The 15,380-nt window shown below is 33.2% G+C and overlaps 1 protein-coding gene across 1 annotated transcript; it reads left to right on the plus strand.

The window, feature by feature from the left end:
• Positions 1-263: 263 nt before the first annotated feature.
• On the plus strand, positions 264-11,760 carry LOC118194544 (soma ferritin-like). Its single transcript, XM_035365687.2, has 4 exons — positions 264-539; positions 3,758-3,904; positions 8,652-8,774; positions 11,362-11,760. Exons 1-4 carry the CDS (start codon positions 432-434, stop codon positions 11,497-11,499), a joined length of 516 nt encoding a protein of 171 aa, XP_035221578.1. The 5' UTR covers positions 264-431; the 3' UTR covers positions 11,500-11,760.
• The last annotated feature ends 3,620 nt before the right edge of the window (positions 11,761-15,380 follow it).

The following is a 15,380-nucleotide window of genomic DNA, read 5'->3' on the forward strand; positions in this document are numbered from 1 at the left end:
AAATATTATTTTAGAAATAAATTAAAAACTACTCAAATGTTACAATCATGCGCATCATAATTTCAGAAGATAAAAAAAAATTAGAATAGTTTAAAATTTTATCATCGTTTCTCTGTTTCTGTTGATCAAGAAACAAAATGATAAGAAACTTATTGTTAAGAAATAGCATGTGTCATTTCGCTAAATTCGCAATTCATTGTCTTCGTACGACGATATGATAACGAATTTCTATAAAATGCAGCTTCCCAGCAATCGCCAGGAAATTCTTTTGGTGGTCGCGTCAACAGTGTTTGATCGAACACCAGTGACAAGAAAGTTCTGCACCGTATTTCTCTTTCTTTGTAAAATTAATTGCCCCTCTGATTCCATAATTCTCTCTCTGATATCAAACTTGCCTTAACTGATTTTCCTCCTTCTAAAAAACAATAATCATGAGTAGCAAGAATGTTATTCGTCAAAACTACCATCAAGATTCCGAAGATGGCGTCAACAAGCAGATCAACATGGAGCTCTACGCTTCTTACGTGTACATGGCAATGGTGAGTATATAATTTTGCATTAAAATTAACTATTACGAGCAGTATAATAGTTTTATATAGGGGTGTAGATTAGATTTATTTCAGAGACAGGAAATTTGAAAAATATTCAGTGGCCGCGGCCAGTATTTGACTTACGGTCTGTTAGCTGGATGTGCTTCCAGTTACACCACAAAGGCTGTTCTTCTTTCCTTAAATACTTTACCTTAATTCACCTTAATTTTCTCCTTTGAGGGCGACTAAGCAGAAGGGGACCCGATGGCCAATTCCTGGTGGTGATGAATTTTTGCCAACCATATATTTTTTCGGTTGCCACTTTAGTCACTAGGTTTCTTTCATAGACTAAAAATTTGAAATATGTATTGCGTCTTTCCAGGATTTGAACTTCGGATCTTTTGGCTACTAGCCGGATATCATACCAATTACACCAGAAAGACACGCGGGGCGTAGGAAGAAAATACCTTGCAAAGTAAGTCGAAAAGAATCAACCATTTGCGAATGTTATTTCAGAAAAAGTCCGATTTTGAGGCTAAATAAATGTATTAGAACAATGCTATATATAAATCTAATACATATCCGAAGTCGCGCTTTCCGAGACATGGAAAACGCAAGTTGAATTTCGTCAATCGGCCCAGTAGAACGGGAGATATAGAACTGTCTCATTTTTTTTTTTTTTTTTTTTTTCCCGTCCAGTATACATACTTACTTGTGGTACGTCGAATAAAACATTGACTATCCAAGTTTCTTGACACACATTACAGATGCTGTGTGCAGGATCCTTTTGTTATGCAACGCACACTCTGTAGCCCATTTCAACCACATGCGTTAACCCTTTGCGGCACACTGGACACACCTAAAAATTTCCTTCTGCATGTGCAGAAAAATTGAATGAAAAATGATTTATAGGTTTTTATAAGTTACTCTGAACCTTCTTTATTTATAGTAGATGGCAGCTCAACACAAACCAGTCCATATATTTTAGCCACGTTTAGATTTTAAGACCCTCATTTTCCAAAGAAATCTTCCAGATTTTTTTAGGGTTTTAAAAGGCATTTTTTGAAAAGAAATCTCTATGTTATTTTTTGACTGTATGCTAATCTCCTTATTCTATATTAATTTTAAATTTTTACCTTGAAATCTTGCCTAAAATCAAACGGCGAACACTAGGTGTGCCCAGAAGGGGCTCACCGATAATTAAGGACAACTGAGAGTCTGTATTCTTTGTTTCTCCGCATCTCATCGGTCAGTTCATTGACAAAAATGCTCGTTTCAGCACTCTTTTCGAAGCTCTATTCAATCAGTGTGCCCACTTTGGGCACACCCACAGAATTAAAAGATAAGTGCTATCTTCACAAAATTTTGCTTGTGTACTCCTGTAGCCCTAATTAGACTGCCTACTTTTTTTTTTTTTTATCAAAATTCCAACTTTAAAAGGTAGCGTGCCGGAAAGGGTTAAAGTATATCGGATGTGATATATGAGACGAGATGGATACTGAGAATTTCGAGTTCAACTTGACTGAATGCTATTAGCGGAACTGAAACAATGATCCCGACCTCACCCCTCAAACAAATTTCCCAAGGATTCATGTCTGAAGAATTCCTAGGCGAGTAAGGAACGCGTTGCCTTTGCTCTTTATAAAAACAAACTTAAAAAGTACATATTATTGGTATGATATTGATATGTAAAATGTGACGAATTTTTTTTCCGAGTAAGTACAAAATATCAATTTCATGAAAATTATATTCATGTTTTGTTACCCATGTTATGTCGGTTTGGTATACATATCCTCGCACGTAAGCGTTTCATATGATATTTACCCATTTTATACTGACTGCGTTTGTTTGAGTAAGCACGGCACTCCATGAATTTCACTTTCTACAATTTGTTTATAATATAAACCATTAAAATTTTTCATTATCCTTGCTCGTATTTGTGAATAATCTATGGGCAAACAATTTAGATGCAGATTGACCTATGGATAGACCCAGAACTTTTTATCGAGTTTAATTGGAAATTTTTTAAATGCGCGCCCACATAGTGCTTGACTACTTGAAGGAATGCTATGGACTTCATTTAATATAAATCTTTTTCTCTGCTTCTACAGGTAAAGTAAATAACATAAATTATTCTAAAATTCAAATAGTAATCTTGAATTTGGACCTTTTTTATTCTATTCCATACGGCTAAAGCTTAGAAAATAAGCACCTAGAAAATTTTTTCATCAGGAGTTTTTAATTTGCAAAATTTCATGAAAGTTTTGAATATTTTTACCAATTGTGTTTTATTAAGAAGCTTAATCCGTCATTCTAGTACCTCTTCGATTTCCCTGAATCCGGCTTATTCTTAATATCAATTTCACCAAAATAAGATCTCTTGAAACTAGGCTTGAATCAAGCCTAGAATAATTACTTTTTCAAATTTACAAAGCTATGGGAGGGAAAAAACGTAGGTCTACTTAATAATAAATTCTACTTACTATTCGACGAATATTCGCAAATTATGATATTTATAACATATATTAGGGTATTTCAAAGTTTTATAAACAGGCAAATAGATTTCACTAATAAATTATTAATTATTAAAGACAACTTTCAAAACTTCCTTAAAATCTCCACAAACTAATAATCTACTTTGATGCTCACGATTTGCTCTTGCATTTTTTTAATTAGCTTTTTTCTTACAAGAGAATGTTTTTGCTGCTGTTGTGACTAGTCTCGCTTGTCTTAAATCAGAGCAAGCCCACGATATTCTTCTTGGCAAGGTTGCCCGTGTCGTTGCCAAGAGCCTTGGGCACCATACACGCAACAGTAAGACTTTGATCAGTTCTGCCCCCAATTTGGAAGAATTAGAACGGTTCGAAGGATCTCCTACACCTCTTTTCCTACTACCATTCCAGGTTCTCGAGAGTGCCCCGTATATATTTAGATCGCTCCATACTGCACAGACACTATACATCAAGCATCCACGCCTTCTCTGGGATTTAAAGCCAGGTCCTTCGGTACAGCAGCCAGCGTCACTAACCAGGTTGGGTAGCGCACAAGGGAATAAATTTTATTAAAATGTTCCTCACTAAATTTATAACTATATGTTAGAGATTTGTCTTCCAGATTTTACAATTTTTTTTTTTTTTTTTTTGGATATTTTTACTTAAAGGAAGAAGACTAAGCTATTTATTATCCTAATTATCCTAAATTTTGCTACTTTTTTTTTTCCCTACTAGGCCTATTATTTCGATCGCTATGATGTTGCACTAGAGCACATTTCGAAATTCTTCAAGGATTGCAGTGACGAAGAGAGAGAACATGCCCAGAAATTCATGAAATTCCAGAATGAAAGGGGAGGTACCATTTCTCTCAGCGACATCAAGGTCAGTTATATTGATATAAATTTCAGTTACCGAATCATTCACTGTTTCAGTTATCATACAGTGTTACAATAACTATTTCAGTTACTTGCAATAATCAAATAAAGTGAATTTTCGATAAAAATTTTTTGTTCTCCCTTATTAATTTAATTTTGCGTCCATTCGCATTCTTTGTTTACAATAAAGGATGTTTGTAAGAAGTTTTACAAATAATTTGCTCAAGTTTGAGAATATGAAAAGATAATTTATATCAATTTTGATTCAAATTTTCGAAATATGAATTTTTAATAATATTATTCTTGAAATTTTAACACATTTTTTAATGACTTTATGTCTTTTGGCATACAAAAGCCACTCGTTCCGTGGTTAGGCATTCGTCTTCTTTCTTATTGTTAACATTTTTATAAAATTACTTTATGGAATTTTCATACTTTAATTTTATTGCAAACACTAAAAAAGCAGCTTAATTTGTAGAAGTATTTGTAAGACTAGACTGTGAGATCTTTGAATGCTTAAAATTTTTTTTGTTTCTTTCGCTAATTATATATCTGAAATTTAGGGTGGTTTGTAGTAATAGTTTTAATATTAAACATAAATTTATTCTCTCACGTATTTTTCTCTGTAATCTATCCAAATAAATAATGAGATAACTTCTTCTCGAATTTTTATTTAAAAATTGACAGAATGTCGTATAATTATGCCTTCGTTTAGATCTTAATTTTTAAACCTCTTCTTTCATTTTGCTTAAAGAATTGTCTCTCATTATATTTTAACCTTGAAAATTTTCTTTTATAGAATTTTTAGTCATATTCTTATTGATTTAAATTCGAATGAAGTTCTTTTTTTAACTTCTGTATAATGTTTACGTAAATTTATTATGCATTTTCGAAATTAATTTGGATTTTATTTTTTTTTTTAAGTAAGATATATATTCTACGCAATTCAGAACAAAATAAAATAGCAGCCGAAAAACTAAACTCTTGGTTTCCATGAAAATAATTTATTTGACTTATGTATGGATTAGGATTCTATATCTCATTTTGAAGTTGCGTACCATCGCTGGGTATAATATTGTAAATTTTAATGCAGGAACTGTTTCAAAGCAGTGGTAGAAAAAGAATATCAAATAAATTAAATGGTATTTTAGTAAAGAAAACTGACGAAGTTAGAATAAGAAAAATTCATAAAATGCAAAGACTTTTATGAACTACTATTTTAATCGGAAGTAATTGCCATAGTGTAAAGGTGGACAATTAGAGTCTTGATATACTTCGCAAGTGCTGTTTGTACATATTTTATCTGTTCTTAAATACTTTTTAAGAAAATGAATTTATTTTTGAACCGAAATTTATGAAGATGAAGGTATTGTACAAAACGTTCTCAAAACATGGCAAATAAAATAAAAGATTCGTAACAGTACAAGCTCTCTTAAACAAGCTTAAATTAATCAAAACTATATTTAGTAGGAAATATGATGGTAAATATTATTGAATCAGCAAGTTAGAAATTTAATAGCCTCCATTTTTTAATCAACAATTTCTGTTCCATTTTTATTGTTTCGTCATATAAGACTAAACATATATTTTGGAAAATAAAGAAATAATTTTAAAGATAATAATGTACCACGAAATCTCTGTCTAAGAGATGATTTCCCAATATTCACCTTTATTGATAATTCAATTTATTGTTTTATTTATTACCTTAAAATTATACGTAACTAAAAGAGTTCTCAGATAGTGAACAGGCTAAAAGAAAGCTGAATCTTTATATATTTTAATAAGTTATAAATAAAAATTATAGTGAAAATGAATTTTTAATAATCTACTGAAAAATCTTTAATTAATTTTCATCAATATTGACAGTACCGCCAGCATAAAATCAGAAATTATAAACTTGCTTTCATTTTATATATAAGCTTTCTAAATTATTATCTTTTATTTGTTGCCTTTTTTTGTAAATGTTTAAACTGTTTCAATATTTTTCAGTAAATATTGTTAAGAAATGTACAGGCGCGGTACGATGGCTTCCTCGCAAAGCAGTTTTAGGGTTGCCATAAAATGGCGAAAGAGGACAGGGTTGCCACAATTGGCGAGAAATCGACCATTTGGCGACATTTGGTGACAAAATTGGCGATGCACCATGGACGGTTAAAGAACCTTCTGGAACGAATTCTTACCGGTTTAGCCCTTACGTTCCCGAACACATGCCGAAAACTATATAAACCCTGCTGGTCCGCAGTCAGTTAGTGTGTGTGCCTTGTCTAGCGAGCTGATAGACATTGAGCGAGTGTCTAGCGTCGAGTTGGTCGTCGAGTGCATCGAGAGAGTCTTTTAGTGCATCGCGAATTAGTGCATCGTCGATTTTTGTCTTAGACTGTGCTGAGTCGAGAGCTATACTCTTGTGTATCGTCGAGTGCATCACGTGGAGAGTCTCGAGAGTACGTGGAGTTCCGAGAACGACCAAACAGAGTCGGAAGCTGTACTCTGGTGCTTTGAAGTGAAGCTATCTCCACCGTTATTGCCTGACAGTATGAAGGCTGTGTCGTTGATTGTTCCAGCGAGTGTTTATAGTAGATTTTCGACAACTATAAAAAGTGTTATTGGAGCTGTCCTGATTAATATTGGCTAAATATTGTGTCCTGATTATACTGTCCTGATTAATATTGTGTTTCGATACTTCATCAAGTGTCGTCGTTATTCACTCCAAATCTACGAACCCCGTACGAATGTGAAGGAATAAAATAACGTAACAACTGGTATCAGAAAAAAAAAAGAAAAACGCAACAATATTCATGCATTGAAAATAATACAATTAATTTTCATGATGTATTTGTCCATCTTAACACGTAGAGGATAAATTACCTAGATTTGGTATTTTAAAAACTATAGCTGCAATAAAATAAAAATTTATTTTTTGTTAACGATTTGCGTGCCTGATTTGACTTGAGCAAAAATAAAAAAGAAAATGGCCTGTTATTTTCTGTAGTTTTTTTTTCTTTTTAATGGAAAAGTTTTAAAAATAAAACTATTTTCATAAAGAACGTGCAAGAAGGAAAAAAAAAAAAAAAGTAGCTAAGTTAGAAATGAACCACTCTTATTTCTTATGAAAACGAGCCTGACTGTTGGTTTCCATAAAAATTGCTACCAGAACTGATTCCTTTAAACGGGATTATGTTGCACTGAAAATAGGTGGAAACTTTCACTCGTGAAATCTTAATTTGCACTTGAGAATTAAATAAAGACCAGTTGACGTTTTGTGTTTAAAAGGCATATCGTTACAAATACAGTAAATAGGCGTTTGTATTTAATTAACATACTTGTATATAGTAAGTCTAGAAATTTTTTAGACTAAATTTGTAGAAAATTTTAAGTTTAAGAAAATAATATTTTTATTTTTATTTTTTAATATACAATCTTAGAAAGTCTGCAGAGCTCTTTGCATAATCAATACAGCTGCTTCATTCCTTCTTAGAATTCATCGTTTGAAATCATGTTTAAATCTCTGGTTGCTGTTTTCTGAATTTCTTTCATGTCGTTAAAGTAACGGCTTTTGATTAACGACTTCAATTTTAGAGATGAGAAAGTAGTCTGCAACGGCTAAATCTAGTGAATAAGGGGGTGGTTGAAAATCGGGACATTTTTCTTTGCTAGAAACTGGTTAAGGAAAAAGGAATTGTGTAAAGGTGCATTAGCATACCGCAGAAGCAATTTGAGCATTTTTAAGCCTAACAATCTTTGAATTATCTTCAAAAGTCTATCTATGACGTCTTTGGAAAATAAGGAGTCCACTGTCTGTCATTTAGGAACATATTTTTTCTGAATTATTCTATTCCAGTTATAAAAGCATAGCCTTCCCACCAATGTTCTGAGACAGAAGATTGTGGCCAGGGTTAATGTTATCTAACCCAGTCATGCGATTGCTGTTTTGCCTCAAAATAAAAAAAAAACACCATATTTCGTCTCCAGTCACAATTGTCTGAAAAAAAAAGTCAGTATTAATGTCTGCCATTTGGATCCAATCATGACATGTATAAATTGGATCATCTTTCTGAATTGCAGTCAATGCATAAGAAACTAAATAAAACATAATTTTTCTTCTTTCACAATCTTCCACAACAATTTTGTGAGCAGTGTCTTTATTCGTCAACTATGATTCAAAAAGACAGATGATAATTTTTCAACAGCAGTTGTTGAAATTTTCCATTGTTTTCAACTCCTCGAGAATGCGAAGGTCAACCACTCTTTGGTTCATCATCAAAATTTTCACAACCGTTACGATAAGCATTCAAGCATGTTAATATTTCCTCCAAATGCTTTATACAACTTTTCCAATATCCTTGTTGCTATTTTCCACGGTTTTACAACAAAATTGTACTACCAACCTTTACTTTGTTTTGGAATTCATGACAGCAAAAGGTAACAAGATTAAAATAAAAGATAAACAATCTGTCTGTGAGCGGACCATGTTTTAGGAAAAACAGATTGACATATCATAGCAACAAATGCTGTGAACAATCGTTTGGCCAGTTTGTTTCAATTTGTTTACAAAATTACTCTCAAGCTTTTGTAGACGTAGGTGGGAATAACATTTTATTCCCTTTTTAATCACATATTATTAATCTTTTTACTTATTTTAACCCGCTTTCATGTTTTCGATGTTTATTTCATTTCAGCAAATCAGTTTTTTGACAATTCGTAGCTGCTTTTATATATTTTATACAGTAGTTTAGAAGTATACTTTAACTTTTCAGGCTCCCCCTGCCAAGCAATGGACTCCTTTGGAAGCTATGCAAGATGCTTTGCAACTAGAGAAAACAGTTAATGATTCTCTGCTGAATCTGCATAAGATAGCTGCCAAGCATGAAGATGCTCAGGTAAAAGATAACTACATTTCTACATGTAATAAAAGAAAGAGTCTGTCTGTGTGTGTGTGTGTGCGTGTCTTTCGTTCGCTCTGCGCGTAAGCTAATAGACTCACGACTACGAAATTTGATACATAGGTGCATCTAGACAAGAGCCAGTGCACCTCGAAGCGGTTTTTTCGAAATTCGAATTCGATTTTTTTTTATTTTTTATTTTTTGTTTTTATTTTATGTTTTGTGATGAAACCACGTCATTTTGAGACATAATGGGCTATAGTAAAGCGAAATTTTACTCTAAAACTCTATTTTCACATCGTCATGAAACGTAGGCACTTAGCTATTTTACGAACTTGAAATAAATTTCGTGTTTCAATAAATCGATTTAATACGAATTTATTTAACAAAGGGAGCTTAACACCGTTTCAGCGGGATTTTCTCTAAAAAAGTTTATTTTTAAAAATGTACAGTTTATTTTTGTTTGATTTTTGGACACGCTAAACTTTCATCCTAGCGGCTGCTTCTACAAAAAGAATTTTGGAAAAATGATAATATTTTGTATTTTTAAAAATTTTTTTAAATGAAGCTTCTGAGTACACTTCTCATATCTCACATCTTTAAAAATGTGATTTTGGCAACAATTTTCCTGTCTTATTGTTATTGATAGATTTTTGATGAAATCGCATCATTTTCAATAGTTTCATTCTTTTAGAAATATGGGTTTGGCAACAATTTTTCATCGTATTTCTTATGTCACTGTTTTTTGGCATATTTCATTGTTATTTATATATATATATATATGTAATACATTTTTACTAATTTTTTTTTTTTTTTTTTTTTTTTTTTTTTTTTTTTTGATAAAGTTGTTTTGCGGAGTAAAATTCTGCACGGAATTTTATGTTTTTTCAGTTGCTTTCATGTTATTTTTTGCTAATTTCACTGTAAGATATTGAAAAGTTTTGTATGATTTTTTTTCCTTCAACGGAAAGTTAGTTAATTTTTTATTAGGATAATTAATATTTGTATTAAGGGATATAGCTTATTTCATTATAATTTTTGCTCTTGAAAATATAAGATAAAATATCAATTATTATACTTTGCTTTTCAAAATTTTTTGTTTTTTGTATTCTTTTATGCTATTTATTGCTCATTTCACTGTTTTTAAGATATTGAAAAGTTTTGAGTGATTTTTTAGGAAACAAAGTTCTTTACCTCCTTTATACCATTTGAGTTCTTAAGATTTTACGAAGGGAAGTTGGTTAATTTATTTATTCGGATAATTAATATTTGTATTAAGGGATATTGCTTATTTCATTGTAATTTTGGTATACGTAATAACGTTTTTTTTATGAAATTATTCTGCAGAGTAAAATTCTACGCAGTTTTTAAATTTAACCTTTGGTGTTCCCTTCAACCATTTTTCCGGTACATTTAAAAGCCAGACGAAGGCTGGCAGCGAAGCTGCTAGTTATATATATAATATCTTCATGACTGGGCGATAGCTGCAATGGATTGAAGATGGCGGCGTTGTAACAAACTGGTGTAGGCTTTTCTACGTAAGTAGTACAAAGATGACATTTAATTAACATATACAGTGAGTCTAAAATGGTCTAGAATAAATTCGTACAAAATTTTAAGTTGAAACAAACAACATTTTATCGTCTTAGCCTTTAAAAAGTTCATTAGATGGAACTGAAGACAAAACATATTATATTGCTGGATAACTAATACTTGGTTACTTTTCCATTTTGCCGGCACAAGCGATAAAGTCGCCAAAAATGGTACAACCTATGCCAAACGGAATGTCCTCGCTGGTAACCTTTTACGCCTCATTTTCAAAACAAGTCGCCTCCATTTCTTATCAGATTGATTGTTTCTTTCAATACTGACATACAATTACAGAGAATTTTTAACCTGATAGTTCAATTCTATGCCCTAAAGCCATTCGCGGTAATTAAGTCAATTAGGATACAATCACACCGCTCACCCGAAGGTGAAAACACAGGAAAGGCAAAGGTTAAATTCATCATTTCTAATGGAAATGCACTAGCGAAGTAATGCACTGCGGTTTTACATAATTTCTGAATAAGCTATTCGTACGAATTAAAATAATTCTTGCACCTAAACTTCTATTCCAAATTAACATTTAACTTGAAATTAATGTAGATATTCAACAAAAATCTAATACTCTCAGATAATTATTGAGAGAATTATATTTTTGTAGCATAGTTTACGTGAGATGAGATCACTTGGGGTGACGTGATATGAAACGGCGAATCAGGATGTTGTACCATGAAAGCATAGTAAATTCTTAAATTAATGTCTTTTTACAAATTTATTGTCTTTATTTATTGTCTTTTTACAAAATCTTAAACGATGTTAAAATGTTTATGCCTTCAAAATAAAAATTTCATAGAACTAACATTTATTAAAATTTTTTATGTGTATACTGCGTGTTGTCGCCAATATACATGTAGCCAATTCACATGAAAAATAATTGAATTAATATTCTACAGAAGCATCACTTTGATTTCTATAGATAATTATAAATAATTTTTATTAATAAATAAGCATGATATTAATCAAAATTATCTCATTCCAGATGTGTGACTTCATCGAGAATGAGTTCCTGACGGAGCAAGTGCAAGCAATTAAGAAGTTTGGAGATCATGTGACCAACTTGAAACGTGTCGGAACAGGTCTGGGAGAATATGTGTTTGACAAAGAGTTTTCCTCTTAGGCCAAAGTCCTGCTATACGTTCAAAGCAATATGTTATTAATATGCAAATTTTACCGAATGATTTTGAAGTATTTACAAATGGCTTGAATGAATCAAAACTTTGTGAATCGAAATAATATAATTTATAGCTTTGTAAGTATTTATCAAAAAAATTATTATGGAAAGTAGAAAGATAATACGAAGGAATGGTCCTATCAAACAGAAGGATTATAAAGAAAAACCCAGTGCTGTTATAGAAATAAAAAAGATTATTACGGCAAATTCTTGGTTTACTGTCCTTCATTTACACTCATCCCACGATTCGATAGTTATAAATTTTACATAGGGTATCGTATATTGCACCCATCAACATTAAATAACAAAGGAAAAATGGTAACTGCTGGTAGTAGCTTCATGAGATTTTAAAATAATGGTATATATATATATATATATGGCTCCCTTCAGCTCACGTGGACACGAGTGTCCCCATAGTTCAAAAGAAGTGGCCCCGTCTTTCCACAAACGAGAGCTGCCAGTAACCCAACCACTCCTCAACAAACATTATATAGTATATACTCGTATGTAGGTATTTACTGAAGCGTATCACACTAACAATACAGATATCAGTGAACGGTGAAACTAAAGTCTGCCTGCCTCGATGCACTGCTCGAGCCGACGCGGGAGGGCTTCCATGATTCGTCTTAACTTGTCCTGAGGAGTGTGCTAGCCGTTGCGTCATCCGGTTGGAAGTAAATCGTATTCTCTAACTGTCTTATCGATAATTCCGCCGATTTTCTTTATTCCATCGGAACACCCACTGAATATTTAGGACACAGCCTGTTCTAACTAAGGCTTTCACTGCCGAAATCCACAACATACGTCAACTGTTTATCAAGTATTGCATATTACTATTCCACCTATTGGTATCTAATATATAATATTATTATTTGGAGAGCAGACTAGAACTTATCTATGGAAGATGAGCAAGTTGGAGGACAGTATTTGTCGGGCTAACATGTTTTACTTCTTGTTGATTTCAGAATCTCAGGCTCGTTCTGTTAGTGGAAATAGGTAGAGATCTTGGAGCGCTGCATAAAAATGGTGCTCTATCATGGATAAAATGCCAGTATCTTTAGACAAACCGGCTACTGCTGGTGAAGACAACAGCTTTTCCAAGGGTGTGTCCAGGCACAAAAGCTGCGAGCATTGTTCAGTGTTTAACACGAAAAAAGCGACTTTAAGAACAGTGTGGTCATCTTTATACTGATGCAAGTTGGGTCTTAAAGTAAGGCTCAAGTAAGGTCTTAATTTTTTCACTTCGAATAATAAAGCAAACAAAAATCCAACCAACATAACAGTACTTTTGTAACTGTCCATTATGTTAATTAACCAGTTATGATTTAGACCTTGGCAGTCTCTTCTTCTTTTCTTTCCCATGCCAGAATGCAAATTAGCTGGAGTGCATTTAAACTAAGGTTTTCAGGTTGTAAGACAGAGGTTGTTCAAGTTGTTCTGCCTTTAAAGACCACTTAATAGGCTACCTAGCTCAGGTAAGATTGATAGTCTTCGGCCTTGCATTATGACTTCCGATATTTGAATATCTACGCTGGTTAGGTTTGTGAGTGAACTTAAATTTTACATTTGAGTGTTCATTTAAGTTATCTCATCATAAGTGCTGGCTGAGCCTGTAAGTACCACGTGTGCCTTTTTTTCTTGGTTTTAAATAAACTGACCTTTTGCGCTCTTCTTAAGTTTCAGTTGTTATTTTAGACTTAGTAATAATTCGCCGTCAGTCTATCTAAATTTTGGTTACAATTTCTGGTACCCAAGAATGACCAAACTTTTTATTTTAATACTGGGACAACTGTGTGAAGATGGTCATCAAAAACAGTGGAGAATTGTATAAAAGTGTCGGCACCTTCATAAGAGGCATCGCTTTAAAGACTGATATCCAAAAGAGAAGATCCGCTTGAGATCCGAATCTCTTTTTCTGAGAGAAGACAGAAAAATGTCATAAATGTTATTGTCTTTAAAGAGCGCCTTTTATAGGCTAGCTCATTTGTTTTCCTCGGACAGGATAAGTCTATTTCCTAATGCTAAAAACTGCTTGGACCAGTTGTATTTAAGAAGAGGCAAGCCTACCTCACGTGATCCTTTACATTGAGACACAGTAGATGCTTATTAATTTTCACTTTTCTACACTGCCTTTCTTAGAATCTAGAAAGTGATTTTGGGCATCTTAGAATAAGCGGCTTCTTGCGATTGGGATTTGTGAGATCCCATAAATCCGCCTCTAACTTGGATGGTAAGGTAAGTTTTCAATGCCATTTATGCTTGTTTATCACTTTCTTTTAAATGCTAAGACTGTTTCCTTTTGCTTGCCGTTTCCGTACGTTTTCTAACAGCCCTCGGCTTATTTTTACTGACTAACTGCCACAAGCTTAATAGCACAAATTCCTGCTCATTTTTAGATGTAACTTACACATATCGTATAGTTACATGTTTTTCGATCGTTGGCTCCGGTATGGTGTATCTTCTAGAAGTGCATTAAAAAAAATGTTTGCAAAAAAAGATTTAAATAAACAAAGTTTTTTTTTAATTTTACTGTATTTAAATTAAATTTAATATTTAAGTTTACATGCATATATTTTTTATTTCTGCGAATTCAAACGACTTCTTTTCGTTTCGCTGTTATACAGAGATTAATCTCTTTCATGAGATTAAAATAAAGAACAATCACACAAGTAATTAAACAAAGATTATAAACAATACTGGACAATTTTATTCCCACGGCATACATATCAACTTTCCCGTAGCAGAATGATTGACGTAAAATTTTATTGTTTACTTTCAATACACAACAATATGTGCCGTATTTTAAAAAGCAACGAAATAAGGTGCTTTATATTTTAAGAAAGTAAGAAAATATGATATCTTAATATAAAATTTGATGAAATGTAAAATGTACAGAGAGCAACAAAAGATAAAAAAGTATGGTAATCAAGAGCGGGTTAAGTCAGTTGGGGGTACCCTGGCAGAAAAAATTTGCTGACCATAGGACAGTATTTACACACCTATATGCTAGAAACGCAATTCGTGCTGGAGTATAACAAATAAATAAATGTTTACTTGTCGAAACATTAACTATTCTTTCTCGTATGCTGTATTTAATGTAACAAAGTTTAGTGATAACACTGTTACGAAATGTCCAAGCGCGCTAAGATAGCTCCTCAGAGTAGGTTTAGGATAGCCAGAAAAGGGCGAAGGTAGGCAGGGTTGCCTCATTTGGCGAGAAATCACCCATTTTGTGACAAAATTGGAGATATGCCATAGATGGATGAAGAACCTTCTGGAACGAATTCTTACTGGTTTAGCCCAGAATGTTCTCGAACACAGGCCAAAAGCTATATAAACCCTGGTGGTACGCGGAGAGCGAGTCCGTGCGGAGTCGAGAGAGTTGAGAGTCAGTCAGTGTCTCGTCTAGGGAGTCGATCGCAAGTCAGTGAGTGCCTATTCGAGTCAGTTTGTAGAGACGTTAGGATTTTTTGGAAGCTAGAGAGATGAAAAATTAGCAACCGCCTTGACAGGGAATAGAACCACGGACCTCTGGTTTACCGGCCCAGCGTACAGAACCACTACACCACAAAGGACGCTAGGAAAGTTAGAGAAACACCTTATAAGTTAAGAGCGAGTGTCTCGTAGTCCAGCGCCGAGTTGAGTGCATCGAAAGAGTCTCTTAATGTATCGCGAGTTAGTGCATCGTCGAGATTTATCATAGAGTGTGTTGAGCTTCGAGAAGGACCGAACCGAGTAGGGAGGTGTACTCTAGTGTATCGTCGAGTGCATCGAGAGTTATGGCATAGAGTATCAAGAGTACGTAGAGTTCCGAGAACGACCGAGCA

The sequence above is a fragment of the Stegodyphus dumicola genome, chromosome 9, assembly GCF_044657685.1.
Source record: "Stegodyphus dumicola isolate Sdum_Otavi_A_Nest chromosome 9, ASM4465768v1".
NCBI lineage: Eukaryota > Metazoa > Arthropoda > Arachnida > Araneae > Eresidae > Stegodyphus > Stegodyphus dumicola.